Raw genomic sequence first — 26,886 nt, 5'->3', positions numbered from 1 at the left:
GGTATTTGGATACAATTCAAAAATCATATCTAGGATTAAAATCCATAATAAATATGTTAAAACATGGACATTGATTGACGGATTGAGTCCTACCATCCAAAACAAAGTTATCTAGTTCAATATTCATCTGTGTCCAAGTTATCCACACTGCATAAATCAAACAATGAACATAAAAAACACAGCCTCTGTGTGCGGTTTAACTTGTATACAGTTGTTACAGAACATTGAACTTTGTGTTCTGTCCATTTTATTCGTCATCTTGAACTAGACATCAAACAAACCCTAACAGGTAGAACCATTCTGATGGTGTAATATAGTTAGAAAATGCCAGTGTATTGCCATCCTGGTAAACTCAACACGCGGTTGCAAGAGGGCGTGTTGAAATGGGCCACCATTACCCAATTTGATGAATCCAATGATTGCAGGAACGGCTGTTGCGTTGCTCGGGAAATCATATGATTGTCAACTCCCAAGAAAAGGAATAAAAGAGGGCTCGAAAGGATGGATTTTCATCAAAGCCCCCCCCCCCTGACTTCTCGCATAATTTCCTTTTCACTCCCCGAGAAGCTCAAATGCCGCATCACCACGACGCACGGCTTGTTGTCCACTTCCCACGTGTCAGCAGCCACCCTCCCCTTCTCTTTCGAACGTGGTGGAATATGATTGGGCCAGAACAGGAGGGCTACAATCGCCGTAGATGGACGGCGCTTCCTCAGCCACTTAGCGGCGGCAGTTTAAGTCGGCCCCATCTACCCCCACTACCATGCACGACCATCATGCATCACGTGCACCACTCATGATGCATCATGCATGAGCATCCCCTCTTACATGCATGCACACCATGCCAACCATGTAGTACATGCTTCATGCTTACTTGCTCACATGAACATGCTAGTGCTTTTGCTATACGTCGGATCACCGATCACCCATAATGCAGTTGTGAAAATGGGTTTTGCAGGGGGTTGGATTCAAAAAGAGGAATTTAACTGTCTTGAATTGAACTGCCTTCCCAATATATTTTAGGATTCGAAACCCTATTCGTTTGCATCTCTAATGTGAATGATCTCGTGGTTGGGTATATATAGTGAGAGAGATAGAGAGATTGGGTGATGGGATGTGTGAATGAATGATGGTGATGATTTCAGGGAGTATGGGAATGATGGCACGCTACCAATCCGAACAGTAATTAATGATTGAAATTTAAAACGGAGGGAATGAGCAGCCACAGCCGCCATTGCCCTTCGGATGATAATTATCCTAGAGAAAGAGATAAGAGGGGCATTTTAGAGAGAGAAATTGGGGAGAGGAGAGGACTAGAGGAGGGAAGGGGATACTTAATCGATGCAAACCCCAATGATGATCCACTCGAACCCAGAAAAAGCAAGGAAAGGGGAGTTGAGAACGAGTTCTCTCTCTCTAGAAGTAGTTCCTAACGATAAAACAAAAAGAAACTACTACTAGAGAAGACAACTAACGGCCCAGCCCCACCCCTCTCTCTCTCTCTCTCTCTCTATTAGCATTAGCATGACCTTACTTTGCTTGACACGTGATTCAGGCGATAGGCAGTCTGAAAAAAGTTGTGGGCTTTAACCGTTGGGTATTTTTTTTTACTTTGTTTTCCTTTGTCCGCAAAACAATCTCATTTCTGGGGCTATAAATAAGGATGCTTAGAGCAAGACGGGGGTATGAGAGAGAGAGAGAGAAAGATATGGAAGAAGAGATAGAGATAAGAGAGTATGAATCTGAGCGAGATCGTGAGGGAGTGGAGTTGTTTGAAAGAAGGTGTGAGGTTAGTCCTAGTGGGAAGGCTTCCCTATTAACCGACTCAATGGGTGACCCCATGTGCAGAATTCGTCTGTCTCCTGCTTCTCTCATGCTGGTATATCTTGTTTCAAGACGTTTTCCACAATGCTTTCCGTTTTCTTGGATTCTTTTTCTTGCTTTCTGTTGTTCATTTGGATGTCTTCTTTATTTTTCCTTATATTTACTGCCCTTGAAATTGAATAGGTTGCAGAGGTGAGTGGGGAGGGAGAGATAGTGGGGGTGATTAGGGGATGCATAAAAGCGGTTACCTGCGGTAAAAAAATCCCGCGAAATGGTAGGAATGGATGTGAAGAGAGTGATAACAACCCGGGTCCTGTTTTTACCAAAGCTGCTTACATTCTCGGCCTAAGAGTTTCACCTTCTCACAGGTAAAAAACCGAGCAGATATGTGGGGTTTTCTTATCTTTTTCTTTTACAAGCCGCTTCGTGTTCCTTTTTTTTTATGCGTTCCACCTTTTTACTTTTTTTACCTTCTTGTTGTGTTATAAAGTTTTACTTTGAAAGTTTCCTTGTTATCGGAGTAAAAGGAAACATTCATGGAAACCGATGATGCCTTTCTCTTTCTTTTTGTTGCGTGCTGCCGTTTTCCATTGTTTTCTTGTGAACAAGTGTCTTTCTTGGCGCTCCCCAGCCGGAAAATGAGCATATTTGTTGTTTTCCGGCGAGAGTATACTCCCTTTTACACTACCTTTTAGTGTGTTCACTCTTGACAGATGAGAGATTGGTGCTTCTGTTTTTTTTTATGGATGTAATCCAGATGCTGTTATTTCTTTCTGCATTTTTTGAAACTTGGTTTTGCTTCAATAGTTTTGACAACTGTTCCATTTTCTTTCTTTTTTTATTTTTTATTTTTTATTTTTTTTTCTGTAAGCCATTCTTAAGAAGGGAACTTGAGGCAGTGATTTCTTACTCCGCTTTCTGACTGTAGAATACTCATTTTTTATGGTGGTGGTTCTGTTTTATTAACAGCTTCTTTCTGTCTGGATTTCTTTGTTTTTAATAAGACAGTTTCCCTGCGTATCTTATCAGTGTTCCTCTAGAGAACAAAGTTTGCTTGCTTTTTTTTAGGTAAAGAGAAAAGGCAGCCTAGTTGATCCTTTTTTTTTTTCTAGACTTTTTGAGTGTCTCTTTCTAATGTTTCTTAACGTGCTCCAGTGTCTGGGTACATGTAATTATTTTTAGATTGAGAAGACGGGTTGATTTCAAAACTAGACCCACAATGGGGAGAAGATAAAATGGTGGATCATTTTCTTGAATACTCTGTTTTCTTTTGACCCGCGTCTCTGAACTGGCTGTATACTAAAAAGCCTTACCATGCTCTTTTGCTCTGTTTCAGTACCTCCGTTATTTTGCTCAGTGACTAACGATTATTCCCACATTACTGATTGGCTAGTTAGAAGCACTATTATTGATTTCCTACCCCTTTCCCACCGGTCCAGTGATTCCCACATCTATAAATGGTTCAGTCATGTTTTGTTGGGTAAGTTCTCAATTATTTCCCCCTTCAATAAATTACCACCACCTGCAAATAGGCAAAAACTCAGTTCTCTCTCTCTCTCTCTCTCTCTCTCTCTCTCTCAGTACGAAAACGACCAAACTAAACTTTCCTTTCTTCTCTTCATTTTCTCCGCTTCAAAATAGTAGAAACAAAAAGTCTCTATTTCCCAAATACAGAACAATAATCCATACCCACTCCTTGATTTTCCCACATTGCTCTGTTTTACATGAAATTTTAGGAAAAAAACGCCGTTTCTTGATACAATCAAACCATTTGTTTTCACCACCAAACATCAAACCAATCAAACCCCACTTCAAAAGTCATAATCTTCACCAAAAAAAGAAAAGAGAGAAAAAAAACCTTCCTTTTTCTGTATATATTTTTTTTCTTAGGCATACTGGCACACACTCACCTTCCCCGTTGGCCGTTGGTTTTCAGACGGAAGGGCATCGGCCTGAAGCTCGTGACGCAGCTCGAGTCGTGGTTCCGCGACAACGGCGCCGAGTACGCCTACATGGCCACGGACAGCGCCAACGAGGCGTCCCTCGGCCTCTTCATCCGCCGCCTCGACTACGCCAAGTTCCGCACCCCGGCGGTGCTGGTCCAGCCCGTCCACGCCCACCGCGCCCGCCTTCCGCGCGGCGCCCGAGTCCTCCGCCTCTGCCCCTCCGAGGCCGCCTCCCTCTACCGCTTCCGCCTCTCCACCGTCGAGTTCTTCCCCCGTGACATCGACTCCGTCCTCTCAAACCGCCTCACCCTCGGCACTTTCCTCGCCGTCCCCTCCTCCTCCGCCGCCGTCGACTTCGCCTCCTTCTCCGCCGACCCTCCGCCGTCCTGGGCGGCGCTCTCCGTCTGGAACTCCGGCGACGTCTTCAAGCTGCAGGTGAAGGGCCTCCCGCGCGCCAAGCTCGCCGTCGCGCGGGCCAGCCGGGTCCTTGATCGGGTCTTGCCCTGGCTCCGGATCCCCTCAGTACCGGAGATCCACCGGCCGTTTGGGTGCCTCTTCCTGTACGGTCTGGCCGGAGAGGGCCCCGATGCGGTGGGGCTGACGAGGGGGCTTTGCGGGTGGGCCCACAACCTGGGGAGGGAATGTGGGGCCGGGGTGGTGGTGGCCGAGGTGGGGTGCTGCGAGCCGCTGAGGGAGGGCGTCCCACACTGGGCCCGGCTGTCTTTCGAAGACCTGTGGTGCATCAAGAGGCTGGGTGGTGGGGAGGGTTACCCCGACGGGGAGGTCGGCGACTGGACCAAATCCCTCCCGGGGAGCTCCATCTTTGTGGACCCCAGGGAGGTTTGATGCTTTTTTTATGGTGGTGATGGGGTCCGGGACGGGGGGTTTTTGGTTTTAGGGTTTGGGTCCGGTGGTGCTGCTGCTTGGCCTGCTGGTGCTCTTTTTAGATTTTTCTCCTTTTTTCGAGGGTTTTGTATGATGGAGAAAAGGGGGAAAGTGCATATGTTGATATACATATATATATATACACACGTGTCGCTTTTATAATTTTGTAAGGTTTAAAGAATGAATGAAGTGGTCTAACGCAAGGTTTCACACATTTGGTGCTACAATTGGCGTGTTTGTTTCTCATCTTTGGTTTGTGCAAGTGATTCCAGCATGATTCTCCGTGCTGCAGCAGCTAGGGATAAGAATGGGATGGAAGGTTTTGTAATTTTTGGCTGTTTCAGATTCAACTCTTATTCAAATCTTCATGCATTTAAATATTTTGGATCCGAACTCTTTGCATCTCTAGCTGCAGCTGAAATGTACATATGGAATGAGAGAGAGAGAGAGAGAGAGAGAGAGAGAGCAAAGACATTGGGTACTACAGTGTTCTTAGCTTGGACAAAGTAGTATTGACAATGGCCAGAGTCTTGCCAATTTTTTCCCTTGCAAATCAAAGTCTTCTGTCTCATGGCCATGATTTTGAAAATGATCTTAATTCAACAAAGAATTTGATTGATTGAAGCATGGAACACTTACTGGTCCTTCAGTTGATCCTACTCTGCCCCCAAGATCCGCATCCTACATATATTTTCCCATTTCTTTAAAGAGCGTTCTTACATTACATTTGTAATTCTTTGGGGGCACATTTCCCATCAAAACTAGAAACCCTTGCCTATTGCTGGCGGATGGATACCCAAGAAAAAAAAACGAACTTCCTGCACTAGCTTCTTGATCTGCCTACTGGCTAGTAGCATGAAATCCAAATCAGAAAGTGCAAGAAATGCTAAATTTAGGTGCTTTTGTCCGGGACTTTGTAAATAAAATAAACCATCTGATCCTTTTAAACAGGTGATTTGGTATTGGCTTTGCAGTGAGCGAGAAAAAAAAATACTGGTCCAACAGCGCGTTCAACTCAAGCAACCCCCCACTTGGTCACCTCTCACATCTAACAGGAACCAAAGTATGTGATTTGACATGCTAATCAAGTGAGCTTGTCCCAAGATGGTTAATTTTTTGCCACCTGGTTAGGGTAGTCGTAGGGCATTCTCACTCCCATCCACAAGAGTTTGCGTGTCCTGCCATACATGTTGACAACCCCTTTTGGCTGATCAATTATTTTTTTATTCTTTTGATCGATCATTATTTAAGACAAAACCTTGCAGTCGAGAAGTCACCTGTCTAATGTCTAACCTTTATTAACATTTGGAATCAGGATGCTTTGCCGCGGGGTCGCCCACCTGGCCAGCCGGGGGGAGGGTGGTGTGAAGAAGATATCGGATCAAAGTCTCAAACCCCACCACTAACGCACGAGTGTGTCTCTAGCTTTTAGAGGTGGGCTACCTAAAGTAGGGTGGTCGTGGGGTCTCACTCCGAGTTTTTCTCGCTTCGCCAAGGATTCCTCATCATCATCAGGATTAGATCGAAAGATGTGATCTCCTTTTTTATCCCATATTTTTTTCAGGATTAGATCCAGATGTGATCTCCTTTTTATCCCATATTTTTCCAATACACACTTACCCGATTTGACTCAAAAGTGTTGGATGCTTTTGACATTCATGAGCTGCAGAAACTGCATATTTTTTTCAACTCAAATGTCTGTATATGAGTTGTAATCGGAAGTTTAGAGTTTCTGTGGAGAAAATGGTTGCAGATCAACAACTTGGTCATGGCTGTGGCTGTTATATCTATATTTTATAAAATATTATTAATATATTGTATATAATATGTATTATATGATATTTTTATAATATGTTTATTGCATAATTTTTATTAATATATGTATAATCATCTATATATATATATATATATATGTCTGAGGGCAGATCATATGAAACATTGGGTGATTAACAATGTCACCCAGCAGCCGGAACCGTTAATCCCGTCCTGCCAAAACTCGGCTGGCTATGCCATTGTCATGTAAAACACGGCCAAGTTGATTAACATTTCAATAGGGAAACTATGCCAGGGGAAAATACCATTTAGGATCCCTTGTCTGGAGGACACGACAGGACACAAACACATGGACACACCATGGCGTATATGAACATTGTTTTATAAATATATATGTGATGCATTTTAATAATATCTAAAGTACTTTTTTATAAATTAAATAATAAAAAACCAGTGCCATGCCCTAGTTTTCAAAAGAATTATGTATCCATGTCTCGCGCGTCCTTGTATTAAATCGTCCTCTTTGTCTCTGTCCTTGTGACAGTATTTGCATCTTGTTGTATCATGAGCTACTTTATTTATCCTGTCTTATCATGAACTTAGCAGTTCCTTGAAAATACTAAAATCAGGATCTTGGTCAATATTAGACAATCTTAGTAACTCTTACCCACCCCATAAAGACAGGGATGGTAAAAGCTTTTTGAATTTTTAAACTTAAAACCATGTTTGCAGAGGCCCAAAAACACCACTTGGGAGAATGAAAATTGCTGGATTAATTTTTTGGGAATCCAGTTTAATCTGCACCCAACTAATGATTCCAATGGAAGCTTGAACAAGATGATGTGGATGGAGACAACTTTGTTGGCCATTTGTCCGGTGCAAATGTTGATTACTTTTTTATTTGTGCCCACTGATGCAATATTTTTCTCTCGGTTGGTCGACTGCATGTTTTCTTTTATTGAATTTAGAGAGTACCTTGTGTTTGTGTACTCTTGAGTACGTGCACACAAAGGGGTGAGTTAACTATGTTATGTTTTCAGCCATATCAAAAACAAAACTGAAAGGCGTACCTAAAGACGCCATAGAGTGCACGTGCAGGTGCTCAACGTTCTCCTCAACCGGTCGATGCCCACGATGATCCCATGCCTAAGATCGACGGTGAGCAGGACCCTGAACCCAGTTTAAACTTAACATGAGCTAGGCTAAAGCTATGCAATGTCTCTCATCATCCATTGCAGCCAACCACCCCTTTATATAGTGGAGGAGGGAGAGTTGGTACAGTGAATGTGGACATTCCACATTCACGTAACCTCCTCCCTTATGGCATTAACTGCCCTCCACTATGATGCCCATTAGCCCACTAATCTTTTAATGTCAAACCGGGTCACTCAATGGGTTGGACTCAGATCCAAATATCCAACATTTTTTCACTTGACCCATTGACACTTAAAGTATACTACATAGAGGTTTATACTGTTATCTCGATTTAATTCTTTATGTGGGTTCACATGCTACCCTTTATCACAAGAATGAATCATATGAGTCATGGAGATGAACACGCTTTTATGAAATGTCATATTTTCATATACTACACTACAGTTCACTTTCAGTGTTTTAGCATGTTGAAATTACCTTTATGAATATGTTGGTCTCTTACCTATTCTATTGGTCCTTTAATATTGTTATTCTGCTATTCTCTCTAACCATATGAGAGATATTGTATGCAAAATCAACAATACACAAAGCTATAGAGAATCAATTCACAAATGTGATCACATAATATATTGTCATACATCAGAAGGAATAAAAAGGACCCATCTCCTTCACATGTTGGGAATATAATATCGGTGCTAGCTCTTTAGTAAGAGGTTCCACAGTCATTTTCTTTGTCCCAATTGTATCAATATATACCAGATGATTCTCAGTTCTTTCTTTAACAACAAAGTATTTTAACTTCATGTGTCGACATGAGGTTGAACTCTTATTATTATTTGAAAAGGACACAGTTGCTTCATTATCACAAAAGATCTTTAATAGTCTCTTAATAGAATCCACTATACCAAGACCCATAATGAAGTTTTTTTATCCAAATGGCCTATGATGAAGTCTCGTATAGAGCAATAAATTCTGCCTCCATAGTATGAGCAGCAGTGGTAGACTGCTTTGCACTTCTCCATGAGACAACACCACCCGCTAGTAGGATGTATCCAGTAGTGGATTTTCTACTGTCAATACACTCTCCTAAGTCCGCATCAGAGTATCCAACAACCTCTAGGTGGTCAACTTTCATGTAGGTCAACATATAGTCTTTCATTTCTTATAAATAACACATGACCTTTTTCACTGCCTACCAGTGCACAATGTTTGGATTTGACTGATATCTACCAAGCATTCTCACAACAAATGCTATATCAGGTCGAGTGCAGGTCTACGCATACTGCAAACTCCCAACCACCGAAGCATATGGGACAACAATCATATGAGCCTTCACAATATCATCCTGAGGATAGTCTTTTAAGCTCAATTTATCCCTTTTCACTATGGGTGCCGAACCAGGAGGACAATTCTCAATTTCATATATTTTAAGAACCTTAAGGATATATGATTTCTGAGAGAGGCCAATGACACCCTTAGTTCTATCACGATGGATCTCAATTTCAAGAACATATGTGGCCTCACCCATGTCCTTTATATCGAAATAAGAGGAAAGAAAATATTTTGTTTCATGTAATAGACTCAAATCATTAGTTGCAAGAAGAATATCGTCAACATATAAAACCAAAATTATGAACTTACTCCCACTAGTCTCGATATGAATACACTGATCAACAATATTTTCAGTGAATTCAAAATTCATAATTACCTGATTGAACTTCTTATACCACTGACGGGAGGCCTGTTTAAGTCCATAAATTGACTTCTTCAATTTGTAAACTAAACGATTCGAATCATCTACACTGAAATAGGAGGTTGTTGTATATATATCTTCTCATCCAGATCCCCATTTAGGAAGGCAATTTTTACATCCATTTGATGCATCTCTAAATCAAAATGAACTACGAGGGCCATGATTATTCTCAATAATTTCTTATTTGAGATAGGAGAAAAAGTCTCATTATAATCATTGCTCTTAATCTGTGTAAAACTTTTTGCAACAAGCCTAGCCTTATACCTCTCCACATGACCTTTAGAGTCTATTTTGGTCTTATAGACCCACTTACAACAAACAGGTTGAGGTACAAGATCCCACACTTGGTTCTTTACTATAGAGTCAAGCTCTTCTTTCATGACATTGATCCAATGTGTTGATCTTTCATTTTCAATAGCTTTTACAAAGGTAAAGGAATTATCCTCAATATCTATGAAATTATTGGACTCTTGCAAATACACCATATAGTCTAGATGGATAGCAGATTTCCTGGTCCTCGTGGACCTCCATACAGGTGCTACAGGTGGTTCAAAATGAACCTTTGTATCCTGTTATTGTTGTATATCATCATCAATAATTGACTCTATTTGGGATTGATGTTCATTGATCAAACTTTCTCTTACATTATCCCAAGGGACAATGATAGAAAAAATCAGGTTTTTATCCTTAGCAGTATGTAACATGAATCCTGCATTTACTTAAAATCAATATTTTGAGATGCATCTATCCCAACAGAACTATTTTTCAAAAATCTTGCTTTATCTGTTTCCACTATCTGTGGTGTATGAGATGGACAATAAAACCTAAAGCTCTTTGACCTTTCTGGATAACGAATGAAAAGTCCACTAGTCGTTCTAGGATCAAAGACTTTTATATGTGGGTTATACAATTTAGCTTCTACTGAATATCTCTATATGTGCATATATGATAAAGAGGGTTTTTTACATATTCATAACTCGTAAGGAGTTCTTTGAACAACCTTCATAGGAACCTTATTCAAAATATGCATTGTTGTTCTAAGAGCTTCACCCAACAAAGTCAAAGGAAGGTTTGAGTGATTCAACATCGTTTGAACAATTTCTTTAAGCGTACGGTTTCTTCTTTCAGCTATATCATTCTGGTAAATACTACCAGACATGGTATACTGAGGTATAATGCCTTCTTCTTTTTAGAAATCATGCTAATGGCCCTTCCTTTTGTCTCATCTCAGTGAAACGACCATAATATTCGCCACCTCTATCAGACCTGACAACCTTAACAACTTCACTGGTTTGTTTCTCTGCTTCCTTCTTGAGGTCCTTAAAAACTTGAAAGACTTCTGATTTTTCAAATAATAAGTCGAGATATATATACTGTGAGTAATCGGTCTATAAAGGTGACAAAATATTGTTCACCCGTATAACACGGTGAAAAGGGCTGCAAACATCCGTATGCACTATTTTTAACTTTCCATTATTGTGTTTGACATCTTTCTTATACATGTTAGACTGCTTAGCCTTTATGCAATCAACACACAGTTCTATATATGTGAAATCAGGGGATCCAAGAATTCATTCTTTCACAAGTCTTTGGACTCTCTTTTTCGAGATATGTCCTAACCTTCGATGCCAAAGCAGATAGGATTGATCATCCTTTAGGTCACGTTTAATGTCAATCATTGTGTTCTCAATGGAGTGAGATTCCCGAATTTGGAATTTGGTTCTTAATTGATACAAAACATTACACATGTATGCAAAACCTATATTTATTGATTTTTTCATAATAATAAGCTTAGAATTTTCAAATTTAAATACAAAGCCAAACTTATCAAGTTTTAAAATTGAAATCAGGTTCCAACTATAAGATGAAACATAGAATGTATCGATCAAATCCAATATGAATTCTGACTCCAACACAATTCTGTAGGTCCAACATTCTTGACATGCGAACGCATCTTATTTCCTGAAAATATGCTTCTTTCATGCTCTATTGGTTTCCTTTTGTTCAAAAATGCTAGTAAAGAGTTGGCAATGTGCACCGTGGCACCAGAATCAATCCACCAACTATGCAATAGAACATGAATTAAATTACACTCATGAGAAACAAATGACTCATTACCTTTATTTTTGAGCCACTTTTTATACTTCAAACAATCAATCTTCTTATGCCCCTTCTTCTTGCATAAAAAACACTTTATAGAAAAACCTCATGACTGGGAATTGACTTTCACCTAAGAGTTAAAACTCTCTCTAGAGGCTTTCTTCTTATTCTTCTTTTTAAAGGAGTTTTTCTTTGGCCCCGGACTCTGTTTATCTTTATGAGAGGTCATATGTACACTTGCCACCCTCTCACCCTTTAGTCTCTCATCTTCTTCAACACACTTGGCCAAAAGGTTATTAAAAGACCATTCATCATTATGTGTATTGTAGGAGATTTTGAAGGGTCCATATTCGATAAGTAACAAGGTTAATATCAAATGGACCAAGAAGGAGTCAGAGATGGTGAACTTCATGTCATTCAGTTGAGTCGCAATATTTCTCATTTCCAAAATATGCTGTCGTATGTGACTATCACCAGTATATTTTATAGACACTAATTTAGACATGAGTGTACTGGCCCTTGCCTTATTAGAAGTGACGAATTGAGCCTCAATGGCTCCCAAAAAAAATTTTACTATCTTACAGTGAGGAATTGTGCCTCGAATATTTTTAGCCACTCGAGATTGCAAAAGCAACAAATTAAGTATGTTCGAGCACTCTCATTTATCAGAGGCAGCCTTCTGATTGGTTGTGCTCTGCTCTATAAGAGCGGGAGGTTCATTAATTTTAAGGCCCCAGATCTAGATCCATATATCCCAAAACAAATAACATAATTTCTTTCTAATCAAAAAAATTTAATCCGTCTAAAAGGAGGATATTACTAGAACCGTCGATAAGGAAGGAACCTAATAAGACAATGAACGAAAATAAAAAGATATTACTATTATTGTTCAGACAAGACTTGTGATGAAAAGGTAAAAGTGAGACCTTTTATTTTTACCTTCTCTAAGACAAGCATAGTTGAGTCATTATCATTCTACTTTGGTAGAAACTCGAATACTCATAATTGCTTTGTCTCTTCAATTCTCAAGGAATCGACTTCAATTGGTGAAACTAGTAGATTATATAACCAGAGGCAATTCTGTACTATACCTTTGGGTACGAACATGCTTCATGGGCTGGAATATACATCTACTATTATACTCTATGTGAATTTGGAACACAATGACCTACCTTTGGGTAGAATCGATGTTTCATAAAGTCACACACAATCATAATAACAAATCTTTATACGGTCAATAGAATCCTTAATCAACACAACTTATATCACTTTGGTGATAGCATGAGTCAGTCAATCAAGATCTTATACCAAAATTTTAGTCGTATTATGGAGCATGTATATGCACACTAGTTAATGCATGTATATTCATGACATAATATACACAATATCATCAAAATATATGTCCATGTTTCATTTTATATGTATAAATAAATTTTAATGATAAAATGTCATGAATTTAGTCATAATCATGCTTTAAAAATAATATGCATAACTTAACCAACATTAAAATACATGAATTAACATGCATAAGTCATGCATTCTCAATAATGAATACTTATAAGGCATGAAAAATAACAAAAACATGCTCATATGGGTAAAACCCAGGGTTCTCATGCAAGAACCGGTCCAAAAATACCCAGAACCGGTCTGAAACGATGCAAAACCAGTCATCTTAGGATCCAAATCGGTTCAAAACCTAATGAACAAATATATTTATGAACAAAAGTTCATAAAACTCTATAACTGAATGCCAAAATCCCTATATCTTCATAGATTTATGAAAATAGGGTCTTAGCATCTCAGAACCGGTGAAAAACTGGAAGGAAGCGATCAAAAATAGCTCCAAACCGATCCCAAAAAGAGTCGTATCGGTTCCTGATCCATTTGAGGTGTAAACCATATCTGGACACTATTCTGGATCTATTTTGATCCAATCTAGATCCATATCCAGTCAAAATAGTATCTAGATCAGCTCTGATCCATATGGAATCTGAATCTGACCCGATCTAAATAGGATCTGAATCTGACCCGATCCAAACAAGATCTGGGTCATCCGGATCAGACCTAGACCCGAATCCCTAATGGGTCCAGACCATAACTCAGTATAAACGGATCAGACTCAGAACTCAATTGGGTTCAGTACCAATCCAACCAGATTTGGATCACGATCCAGGTCTGATCCGAATAGGGTTGGGGCCAGACCTGATCCAAATCGGATCCAAGTCAAGCCCGGATTCAGATATTTTAAAAGGGTCTGGTTCACCGGATCAAGACCAACCAAAGTAATCGGGAGACCTGATCCACCCACTTAGGGTTTGGATCGGGCCCTACTACCAGGTCAGAATATCTGGTCTGACCTGGGTTATCCAAATTTAAAAATTTTAAAAAAGGGTGCCCGACGGTTTCCTGAGAAAACTGAATCGTTCGGTTTTCTCAAAAACTGTTGAGCCTCGTTGCTAGACGATGATGCATGTCTCCCCATGGTGATGCATGTTGCCCCACATTGACGTGCAGTCGCAGGCACTGACGGCCTGCCGGAAGGCCACTGGCGATGGCGACCCCTAAGGATTCTGATGGCAACGACATCAGCACGGCCTGACGACAATGCATGTCACCCCATGGTGACATACAGTTGCAGGCACCTTCCGGTCGAAAAAACGTCGATGATGGAGACCTGCATCCACCCTCCTAGATCTCCGGCGATGACCCACCACCTCGATACAGCCCAGCGATTGAGAAACAGACAGAAACACAGTGGTTTTTCGACGATGGTCTTTGGATGACCAGACAAATCCGACGATGCTCTTGCTGCCAAGGGACTTCACCGACGAGGATGCTGGTGAAGCGGCGACCCAATGGCCGCCTTGTTCCCAGTAAACATCGCGGTGGCGCCTTCACTCGATGGCCACGATGACATCCCCGACAAACAGAGAGGTTAAGATTTTTTTTGTCGCCCCACAGCAACAATCTGCTGGAAATTCGGCATTGCCATTGTCATCATCTTCTGTCGCTATTTGCGACAGACTGCCGGGAAACCGATGACCCATGTCGCCCCACGACGACATGCGGTCAGTGCTACCGGTGCCTGACCTGAATCCAGAAAATGCTGAAAGGCCCTATATGCACCCACGTGCAGTAGAATGCGTGGGAAGTGGGTCCATAACCCAAATGTTGGCATTTTCAGCCATAACAAAAACAAAACTGAAAGGCGTACCTGAAGACGCCAATGAGTGTGTGTGCGGGTGCTCGGTGTTCTTCTTAGCCGGTCGACGCCCACGATGAGCTCAGGCCAAAGATCGACAGTGAGCAAGACCTTGAACCCAGTTTAAGCTTAACTTGAGCTAGGCTAAAGTTATGCAATGTCTCATCATCCATTGCAGGTAGCCACCCCTTTATATAGTGAAGGAGGGAGAGGAGATACAGTGAATGTGAACATTCCACATTCACGTAACCTCCTCCCTTATGGCATTAACTGCCCTCCACTATGATGCCCACTATCCCACTAATCTTTTAATGTCAAACTGGGTCATCCAATGGGCTGGACTCGAATGCAAATGTCCAACAAACTATTCCAAAATATTGAAGGTTGAATCTTGCCACTTTTGAAATGTTTTTAACATTTTAGAGAGAGCAGAAATATTGGTGTTTTTTTTAATAAATTGAGGAGAAACCGGCTGTCAGTGCACGTCTCCTTGTGGTGGGACGTAATAACTGGTGGGGGCCTGCCTAACCCCAGCTTGCCTTTCAAAAACAAAAATAGGGGTGAAATCCACTGTTATAGTGCAAACATCCTATTATGAACCAAGAGGTACCATATTGATCATGGTTGTGTTTAGGCATCCTCGATGTAAAACTAAATTCTATTGGTATTTATGGATTGATCCCAAGTCCAAACATGGTTAGAGCACTTATGTGTCTTGAACTTATACTGAATGCTGTTAATATGAATCTAGTAACATTTTTTGATTTATTTGATAGTCGCCAATTAAAGGGAGACGTTTTCATGATCTTCGTTATCGCCAACGCCTAACAAGAGGGGGAAGAGCTCTCTCCAACCATTCTGAAGAGCCAAGATTTAGTAAAGGCGCTATAGTTGACCCGGCACTGGTTTGGACCTGCGTGAATCAGTTCTGAAGTGAGGGGAGAAAAAGATTGGGCTGCTAAACAGTTGTTTTCTGGCAGTGAAACAACAAACACTTCATTCCCTTTTCACTTAATAAGAGGTTTCAGGGAATCAATAGCTAGAACCATCTCCTTTGACAAGATGACTCAATCGCTAGAACCATCTCCTTTGACAAGATGACAGACTTATTCTCTGTATTATCAATAGGTATAACAAGTCACACTCATATTTCGAAAATACCAAAACAAAAGAATTTCACGGTTGAACTATCAAACAGAAAGAGGTGACCTAGAAATCTGAATCCGAATACTCCCCCTGCAGACCCAAATTGGTTCCACTCCGCCCGCCCCCCGTGTCATCCCTATCTTCGTGACCTAAATCAGACTCCATAGATGGGATCCACATTATTCATTTAGTGAAGATCAATATTTAAATTGCCAAAATCTGTTGTGCAGGACTTTTTGGAGATTCAAAAATCAATGGTTGACAAAACACAAAATTTAGTGATTTAAAAAAACATATTTTTTTGTTAAAAAAAGTATAATCCAAAGGTTTATTCTTACTAACACGACCATGATGAATAAGGTCAGATTTTGATCAAAACAACTTGAGTCATAAGATTTAAGAGGGGCATAAAGATGGGAGATGACATAGGGAATGAGTGAAACCGAACTGCTGCTCACCGGGATAGTTTTTCATTGGCTCAGTGATGTTGGTGATTGTGAATAAAGTAGGTAGCAAAAAAAATCAAGCTTATGTAATGACCATTTTTTGTTGCACAAGTGATATGGTTGACTGCACATAAAATCCTTCATGCTGTAATGTGAGTCAGGGGTTTTCAGTAGTTCTCAAACATAGTGGCTCAATAAATCCGGCCATTTTTCATTGTTTTAATAGCACAATGCTACAGTTTCATGAAAAATGATGGCCTTGACATCAGAGTTCGTTTGAAAAAAAAAAGTTGCCATGCTTTATGCTGCCAACTATAAAGTTCAATCATTAATGGAAAAAATGTGTGCACAAACCAAAACCTATATATAAATTCACCTTAATTTGTTAAATTTTCGACTACCCTTGACATATATCGGATCAAATCTAGGCTTTGCTCTCCTCCCGATCCTTTCCTAGAAATTAGCATGAGCAATAGGAGCAGGAGCTGCAGGCTGATAAGTAGCTGTTCGAAACCACCGATCATGAGAAGAAAATGCAATTTCAGTATAATTTGATATGATGTATTTCAGATTCAAGTCAGTTCATAGTTCAGATTCATATGGTTAACTGAGGGGTAAAGAAAAAGTCATGGAATGGTCTGTTCTCCAATGAGTCTTATAAAAGAAGGCATGCATTTGAATATGAATTGCATATATATATATATATATATATATATATATATATATATATATATATATATATATATATATATATATATATATATATATATATATATATATAAAGAGAGAGAGAGGAAAAATATATTGAAACATGCTAAATGGGGCTAAATGGGGTCAAGTTTGTTTTCATTTTATTTTTAAATTCTGACAATACAAATGTGATTAAGGTACTCGATTTTACAGGGATCAGCTCTTGGAGCATTCGATTTCAAAGCATGGGTGGGTTTTTATAAGGTTCGAGAAATCAATAGTCCATAGTAAGTAAATTTTAGAGGCTCCACATGTTTTCATTGAAAACACATGGCAGGGGCATTGATTCCTAGTAAAGGAACACATGTCCATACAAAAAAGGAAAGTCTGACACATCTGCGTCAGAATCAAGGAGAGCCACCCAGCAAGGCCCACATGGGGGCGTCTAATTAGAGGACCATGGTGGGACGTTTTCCCATCTCTAAATGTTTCTCAAGTTAATTAGGTAGATTATAATTAGGTCTTCTTTCTTAATTAATTAGGACTTTTAATTAGAGTAGAAGTCATGACATTGGCAGAATTCTAAAATCTTTTCACTAGTCTAATTTTTGTTTCACAGTAAGATTATGTACTCTATCATAGACCTTTCATCTATAAATAGAGGTCTGGGGTTTTATTTTTATACACAAAATGAAATAATATTAAAGTTTTCTTACAACCTCTCTTTCTCTCCTTCTCTCTAATCTCACTCTTCCCTTCTTATTCTTTCTCTCTCCTTACGTTTCTCCCTCTCCTCTTTGTGATTCACTTGAGACCAGACTTCCTTAGCCTGGTCTTTCACCCCTTCTAAGAGCCCAAGTCTTTCTTGTACCTTGTCTTGCAGCATAATGTCTCCTTACTTATGAAAGCTAATGTTGGAGCCCCGTCAGTTGTGGTTCTACTAATCAGTCATCCTGTTATATTTGTCTCAGGTATTTATACACTCCCTGAACCCCTATCATACCTTAGGACTTGTTTCTAACCATTCCTAAATCTACCTAAGCTGTCTAGACTAAGACTGCACCTGAAAGAGTAGTGGTCCTGTTCTGCAAATTGTTTTGCCTTTTCTAATTTTTTGTACATACCCTTATCATACCTGAATGTTTAGACCCTTTTAAGACCTCCCTAGACCTGCTACATAACTTCTCAAACTGATCACAATCTTAGCTAAGACCCTACCTACGTTTAGGACTCGAAATACCAAAACTACACCATAACAATTTCGCAGAACATGCAATTTTACCAGTTTAATCTCATCAACCTCCCCAACGACCCAACCTAACCTCTTTGATCCCTAGCATGTATATCAGACCCCAACACACGTCCCTAGGTCCCTCTAGAAGCCATGGAGCAGGTCCTTTTAGATTGAATCACAATCCCTTCTTGATTCACATAACGGACCTAGTTTTGACCTACCCAATTTAGCCGTTGGACCTTATTTTCCTTGTAGCTTCCAAACTGGTGAGATGTACCATGACATAGATCGTAGGATTGCAGGTAGCAGACGCAATAAGTGGCATCAGAGAAGGGTGTCGCCAAAGCATGTCGCAACCCCGAATACAATGGTTGATGTGCTATTAAAATTGTACATGAATCTAACTGCAATTGTGGACTGGATACACACAACAAACTGTGGGCCAAATTTAAAGATGTGTTTAGAGTTGGAAGCACTTGTAACAAGATTCTTGTGATGTGCGAAAGACTTTGATGCAGTAGGAGCCAACATTGTCGATGAATGGTACGTACTTGACATTCATCAATCCTTAGAATGCTTGCAGTGAAAATTATGAGAAGAAATCCCCTAGATGAGTTTTGAAGCGCATCTACATGTGTTCAAATGATACAAATCCGAATGGAGGTGAGTGATCAAATATCTTCACACTCCTTTATATAACGCAATACCCTTGCAGGAATTGACTGATGTAGCGACTAGGTATATACATATGAGCAGTGCGTACTAAAGACATTGTGTCCATAATTCCTACACGCATAGCTCTGTCGCAGGCCACCTGTTGCAACAGCCTTTAGAGTCCTTGATTCCTACATCACTAAGTTCAGGAGTCGATTGTCCCACCAGCAAAACAGGTGATTCTTTCTTTGGCGTCATCATCATCAATGCCCCAACAACGCACCATAGACCAGGTGCAGGTCTAGCCAGGATGGCAGCTCCACCTGCCCACATCACATGGTTGCCACCCTGAGGACAACATCCAAAATTCTTGAAGTATCATGCCTACGGAGTAGGATGCCCTGTGTCCATTGAGGAAGCATTATTGTGCATAGCAAAGGATCTAAGCTCTCTAACGATCGAGTGCATCTTTGAACGCGGTAGGGATATGACCCAATGCACAATAGAGGACCACAAAAGCCCCACAGAGGGCTATGTAGATTTTGAGGCACAGGTTGAGCCTCTCCTTGTCCATGTTCATCATCAACCTAGTGAGACAAGCAGGAACAAGATACAACTCACACCTACAATCAATAATGTAGTGCAGTTGGTGAACAATACAGCCGAACAGGTGGAAGAGTTCTCACCTGAGGCGGCATACCAGTAGGGTCACCATGAAGGATGCAAATGTTGCCAATTGGTTGTAGTTATTTTCATGCAGCTGCAACATCTTGACAACTCCCTAAAAGTGCAACCATGTCGCCATTATGAGCTCAGCTGCATGCTCCTCACCAACGCATGCACTCACAAGCCATGTCCCCAACTCCTTCACTGAGACTCAGTTTGGTTTAAGAGTTCAACAATGGGTTTGAAACCGAGATCGAACAACCGCAAAATCGTCCCAATGCATATAGACGATCAAAACCTCATGTTTGATCATGGATGCATAGAAAATTAGAGGGTCATAGTCTCTACTTTAGGGAAAAAGTAGTGTGGAGCGTGGTGGTCTCTTACGATCCAAATTTCATAAGATGGTATAGATCTGAGCTCCAGGACCCACACACCTTTCCCTGTAGGCAGTGAGGATCATCCAGGCCTAGGTGGAACCCAGGGAGGTGATGTGGCAACTGATGTGTCCTCCTCACATGTGAAAAAGTCAAGAGACATGTGTTCATACCAGAAGGAAGAAGAACTTGACACATGTCTACGCCAGAACCAATGAGAGAAAGGGGCGCCATAAGCATTGCGTGAAGACGAAGGCCGAGTCTGCCTATCACTAAGCTGGGATCCTATAAAGACGATTAACAAGTAACAATGTTTATATCAACATATAAATAAAAACATAATGAATACCTATATTTAAATAAAACACAAAGACATTTACCTAATGATGTCCCACGGCCTCCACTTGGTCCTCGACCACTATGACCTTCACAAACCATATTATAACAAATAAAAATGTTATTTAGATCAGTTACATGATATGCAATTTTATGAATACATATTCAAATAAAAAATAACTTCATGCAAGCATGGATAACAGTCACATCAAATGTGGCAATACATTCAAATCATTCATAGCATATCAATGTCAAACATGTACCTGCATTCCACTAACTACTACCTTATAAAACATGGCAATACATTCAAATCATTCATAGCACTCAAGCATGTATTTTACTAGATCGAGTATGCTTCTTTATCACTTGTTTCACTTTCATATTCTTCTTCTTCCTTCTTCTCTTCGTCCTCTTCGTCTTTTTCTACATTGGGTGCCCATTCACTTGGTATATCATTTGGATCACATTCTTCCATACATGTGTCATCAGATAATAGAGATGTGACATGCAGACCATGTGTGACATCGTAATCATAAGAGAAGTCATACATATCATCTGATTGATAGTAATCACTCTCTTCAGTTAACTTGTCTTCCTGTAACTGATCATACTCGGGGTATAGTTTAGATTTCACTTTATAAACTGCCAACCATTCATTTCTATCTGACTTCTTGTACTCGGATATGAAGTATAGTAAACTTGTTGAGCTTGAGAGGCTAATATGAATGGTTCAAATGTTCCAAACCTTGATTTATGATCCACCTCCACAATGCCTAAGGCTTTGTTGACTCTTGTTGCTGTAAGATCAAACCAATGACGCTTGAATAAAGTTACACTATTATTTGTGCCTAAGTTAACTCCATTATTTTTTCTATAATATTGTAGTAGTCATGTTCATTTTCACCGTAGTTGCTACCCTTGATGCACACACCACTATTCATCATTGACTTATTGACACCATAGTCTTTTGTATGGAATCTATAATCATTTATGTTGTATTGACATTTGTTGTTGTGAATTCAATAAAACTGTCAACACCATCCATATATTCGTGCGATACCTCATTATCAACTATCCTATGGTACATTCATTCACGGTTCGCAGCCATTTTGTCCTATAATGTTATGGATTTTATCATCATCAGTTAAAAGAGAATCATAATAATGTTATGATGAAAAAATATCTAATTAATCTATTAATTCTTGTTTGGCGATTGTTTGTGAGTAATTTTTTTGTTTCAGTTAATGCGTAAATTTTCTTTCTCTTTATACCACAAACATGCTTAACATAAAATGCAATTCCATGAACTATTATGCATGCATTGATAATTCAATATTTTCGTGTGTAACACTATCAAATCATATTTATACACATCACAAGGATATTTAGAAATATGAAATCACATTTCATAAAATGATACATTCATTTGAAGCATGTTTTCATGATACAATTTCACATGGAAGGCATAATCAAATGGAAATTAACATTGCAATACATTGCACAATTTCACATGCAAGCATGGATACAATTACATCAAACATTGCAATACATTCAAATCATTTATATGAAAACAATGTCAAACATGTAACTGCAGCAAACACACTTCAATATCCCGCTAACCACTACCATGCCTAGCATCAAAATAAGAACACTTCTATTTTCATACATTAAAATCATGTTGAGCATGATCTCCAAACTCCATCAAAGCAGTCCTAGTTATCCACAACTAAGTGAGTGTATGAACAGAAAAATATTGCATCCAAGAAATTAAATAACATGTGATGCACTTACATCACTTACTCACCACGGGCATTTACCCGATTTGCATTTTTCTTATTTATTTTCGCATAGCATTTTAAGCCGCATGCGATGCTTTACATTAAGCATCGTGCATTTTACTCTGTTACGCACCTGCAATGCACATTACTCATGCCTGTCAAAGACAAAGACACAAGAAAGTACCAGCCCAACAGAGAAAACACAACGGTAGAGGGCGGATCCCCCTGTCGTTGTTACTTAAACAATGGTAGCGAGGCAGGAACCCCCTGCCGAAAAGTACCAGTGGCAGGGGTGCGGGCCCCCCTGCCAGCCGAGCAAACACAACGGCAGGGGGGAGGATCCCTCTGCCGCTATTGCTTAAACAAGTGTAGGGGGCTCTGCCCCGTGTAGGCAGATCCCCCTGCCGTTGGAAAATACCAGTGACAGGGGGGCTCCCGCCCCTGCCGGCGGAGCAAACAGAACGGCAGGGGGCAGATCCCCCTGTCGCCCTTGCTTAAACAAGGGCAAGGGGGCTCGGTCCCCTGCCAAAAAATACCAATGGCAAGGGGGGGGATCCCCTACCGCCCTTGCTTAAACAAGGGCAGCCCCCCCCCCCTGCCAGAAAATACCAGCGGCAGGGAGGGCGGATCCCTTACCGCTCTTTATTAAACAAGGGCAAGGGGGTCCGCCGCCCTGCCAAAAAATAACGGTGGCAGGGGGGGCGTATCCCCTGCTGCCTTGCTTAAACAAGGGCAGAGGGGTCCACCCCTCTGCCAAAAAATAACAGCGGCAGGGGGGCGGATCCCCTGCCTCCCTTGCTTAAACAAGGGAAGGGGGGTCCGTCCCCCTGCCGGAAAATAACAGTGGCAGGGGGGATCCCCTACCGGAAAATACTAGCTACAGGGGGGGGGGGATCCCCTACCGACAAGTTAGAAAGAAGGACAGAGGGGAGGCACGGGTACAGGAGGCGAGCTCACCGACATACTTTTCTATCGGTGGGTCGCTGGAGAGTGGGTGTGGAAGGCGAAAGAGCGGGGGCAGAGATGGTTGGGGCGGTCGCCAGAGAGCAGCACAGGGTGGTCAGCGGAAAAGCAGGTGCAGAGATTGTCGGGGCGGTCGTCGGGTAGCGGGAGGTGGACGGGGGAGTCGCCGGATAGCAGAAGGTGGTCGGGGTGGTTGCCGAAGAGCAGGAGGTGGCCAAGGCGGTCGCCAGAGCGTGGTAGGTGGCTAAGGCAAGCAACACAGGGGCAATCGATGGAATAGCGGGTGTAGAGAGGGCTAGGGCGGTTGCCAAAGAAAGGGAGGTGGCCGGGGTGGTCGTCGGAGAGCGGGTGGTGGCCGGGGAGGTCGTCGGGGAGCGGGAGGTGGTCGGGGCGAGCAATGCGAATGAGAGAGAGAGAGAGAGAGAGAGAGAGAGAGAGAGAATTTTACATCGAAAATTAGCGACGAATTCATGACGGAACAATTCTGTCGCCAACATCGACGCTAATTAGCGATGGAATAATATCCCTCGCTAAGTTCCGACATATTTTGCGATGAAATAATATCCGTCGCTAAGTAGCGATGGATTAACGACGAATATTATTCTGTCACTAATCTTGCAACTAATTCCAATTTTAGGGACCGCTCATTTTCTCTCGCTAATCCGTCGCAAAATTATGATGGATTATTTTCGTCGCAAAATTATGATGAATTATTTCTGCCACCAATTTTCGCCACTAATTGACATTTTTCTTGTAGTGCCTTAGGACTAGTCTCTAACATTTCCTAAAGCCACCTAAGTTGTATAAACCAAGACCACACTCGAAGGACGAGTGCAGTCCCATTCTGTGAAATGTTTTGCCTTTTCTAATATTCTGCACATATTCTGACCACACCTAAATGTGTAGACCCTTTTAGGACCTTCATAAATCTGTTACACAACCCCTAGAACTAATCACATTCATAGCAAAGACCTTACTCACGTCTGGGACCCGAAATATCAAAACTACACCTTAAGGATTCAACATAATGTATAGTTTCGATGGTTTGAACTCATCAACCTCCCCAATGACCCAGCCTGACCTCTTTGATCCCTAGCACCTATATCAAACCCCAACACACATACCTAAGTCTTTCTAAAAACCTTGGACCGAGTTTTTTCAGATCTAGACCGAAATTATTTTTCATTTATGTGCTGGAACCAATTTTGACCTATTCGATTTAGCCATTTGACCATATTTTTTTGTACCCTTCAAACTGTTGAGATGTATTACGGCATAGATCCTGGAGGTGCGGGTAGCAGACGCAACACATTCAACATGTTTCTCTCTCTCTCTCTCTCTCTCTCTCTCTCTCTCTACATAGACACACAAATACACGGGTGATGCAATAATGCTAAATGAAATATGTTAAACCAAACATGTTAAATGGGTCTTTTGGCTTTCTTGGTATTTTTTTCTCGATTTTGATCCCATAAATGTGTTCAATCTCGATTTTGATCTCATAAATGTGTTCGATATAATTGATTTACTAGAAATTGATACCTGGATCATGTGTTTTCATTTGGAGTTTTGAAAATTTATAAAGATTTTGAGCTGTTGATTTTTCAAAACTTATAAAAACCCACCCATGTATCGGACTTGAATTCTCTAAGAGCTGGTCCCCAAAAAATCAAGTAGATTACAATGTATGGTCATAATTTAAAAATAAAACAAAAAAAGCTCAAAAAACTCATTTAGTATGTTTTATTTAGCATGACTATATAAAGAGAGAGAGAAATGGAAACCTACAAAATACAAAACCTACTAAATAAAACATGATAGTGGATTTTCATAAATTTTGGTATTATTTTGAAATAATGATCGTACAAATGTATTCTATATGCATGGCTTCTAAGGTTTCAAAAATCAACAGCCTACAATTTTTATAAATTTTTGAAGCACCAACTACTATTTTTTTATCCAAACTGCATGATTAAAGTGTCAAACACATTTATGGGGTTGGAAATTCAAAAAATACAAAATATCCACTATCATGTTTCATGCAGTAGGTTTTGTAATGTGCAACCTTTTTAGCACGGCAATACGGCCTTTGATAAAATATATAGATAGAAATGTTATAATGTTTGTGGAAGAAAACTTTTTCGCAAAAAGGCTGTTTGATATTAATAAATGGGACTTGTCATAGCACGGTTTTGTCACATGATAAAAAGCGTTAAGAACGGTTTTGTCTTGTAGTGGCTACAGGTGGGGTTTAGATTGAGCTCTCATGGCCATGGGTACCGGCGATTATTGAATGTGCTTAATTCACCTTTGAGAGCTTTATTAATCTGTGGGGTCATATATATATATATATATATATATATATATATATATATATATATATATATATATATATATATATATAGAGAGAGAGAGAGAGAGAGAGAGAGAGAGAGGTAATGGTGGAAGCCCCCGTCAGATGCACACGATCAACGGTGCACCCTGATTTTGTTTCAAAAGAGCCTTTTCCCTAAATACCTTTTAGGTGGATGCGTGGCAAAACAGATCTGTACTATCAGATTTTAGGAAAACATGAAAAAAACTCTTTCAAAGCACAGTAGGATGGTAGGCAGCTATTATATATATTCGAAAAGGAGTAACGTCCAACCCCCTTTCTTCGGACAAAAAATGGATGAACCCAAAGCAAACAAGCGTATTCTAAATAGATCTTTAGTGGTACTTTAACTGCCACTAAAGATCTGGGCAAAAATAAGAGATTTAGTGGCGGTCACGACTGCAGCTAAAGCTCTTGATTGTTATGAACACGTGGGCAATCAACATTATGCATGTGTTCGACATAACGACGTTACACCCGGCTATATATATATATATATATATATATATAGAGAGAGAGAGAGAGAGAGAGAGAGAAATATGTAAGTTCCATATCTTTTATCTTTTAGACAGTTCCAGGCTCTTTTAAAAAGATATATTTGCATGTACTTTTTACTTAATCTAAACTCATAAATGTGATCGGTTTGCTTTATTTAGTGGAAAACATGTATTAATTTAAATATTTTTATGTTTAGATGTGTTTTTTTAGCTCAACAAAAAATCAATGATTTATATCACCAAAAACTTGATTAAATAAAAATAAAAAATTCTTTTTTAAAATTGATTTGATTTAAAGCATGATTCTTGGTGAATAAGTAATGATAAACACATATATAGGTTTTAATTGAGCAAAAAACAAATGTAACTGATTTTTTTTAAAGAGGTCAAACTAAGACATAAATGGTCTGAAACATACACACACACATTATATATATATATGATAATGAAAGCCTCCCCAGTGGAAACCCTCCCAATCCTCCCGAATGAATTTTTTTGTTATTTTTTTTTTTACAATGCTGACTGTACATATGTATTCAACATGATTGAGTTACTATAAACCGACACTTGGATCATGAATTTTGAAAAAAAAAACAGTATTTGGAGATTTAAGAATATGTGAAAATTGTATGTCATTGATTTTAAAACTTATAAAAATCTATCCGTACACCGGAATCAAATGCACTGATTCCTATAAACATAAGCATATAGATCACATTTGTACGGTCAAAATTAAAAAAAAAAACACCAAAAATTCAATAAAACGTCCATTAGAGAGGTTTGAGAGGGTTTTCCATTAGGGATGTTTTCATTTTCCTAATATATATATATATATATATATATATATATATATATATATATATATATATATATATATATATATAGGGAAATGAAAACCTCTCAAACCTCCTCAATGAAAATATTTTGGTATTTTTTTTAAATTCTGACTGTACCGATGTGTTCAACATGATTTATTTATTATAATTCAACACTTGAATCATGAATTTTGGATAGAAAAAAATGATATTTGAAACCTCAAAAATTTATGAAAATTGTATGCAGTTGATTTTAAAACTTATAAAAACCA

General features: G+C 39.8%; 1 protein-coding gene across 1 annotated transcript; it reads left to right on the top strand.

Moving 5' to 3' along the window:
* Positions 1-1,708: 1,708 nt before the first annotated feature.
* LOC149835535 (putative N-acetyltransferase HLS1) lies at positions 1,709-4,616 on the top strand. Its single transcript, XM_090010565.1, has 3 exons — positions 1,709-1,879; positions 2,008-2,192; positions 3,761-4,616. The coding sequence occupies exons 1-3, from the start codon at positions 1,709-1,711 to the stop codon at positions 4,614-4,616; spliced, it is 1,212 nt and encodes a 403-aa protein (XP_089866691.1).
* The last annotated feature ends 22,270 nt before the right edge of the window (positions 4,617-26,886 follow it).

The sequence above is a fragment of the Nuphar pumila genome, chromosome 6, assembly GCF_984573655.1.
Source record: "Nuphar pumila chromosome 6, dmNupPumi1.hap1.1, whole genome shotgun sequence".
Taxonomy (NCBI): domain Eukaryota; kingdom Viridiplantae; phylum Streptophyta; class Magnoliopsida; order Nymphaeales; family Nymphaeaceae; genus Nuphar; species Nuphar pumila.
Note: the sequence above shows the minus strand (reverse complement) of the source record. Positions and strands in the feature narration are given on the sequence as shown.

Bases quoted from the DNA above. Each gene is read 5' to 3' on its own strand.
- LOC149835535 (XM_090010565.1), top strand. From the start codon at position 1,709: ATGGAAGAAGAGATAGAGATAAGAGAGTATGAATCTGAGCGAGATCGT. The intron at 1,880-2,007 runs GTATATCTTGTT...GAAATTGAATAG, and splicing joins CTCCTGCTTCTCTCATGCTG to GTTGCAGAGGTGAGTGGGGA. The intron at 2,193-3,760 runs GTAAAAAACCGA...GTTGGTTTTCAG, and splicing joins AGAGTTTCACCTTCTCACAG to ACGGAAGGGCATCGGCCTGA.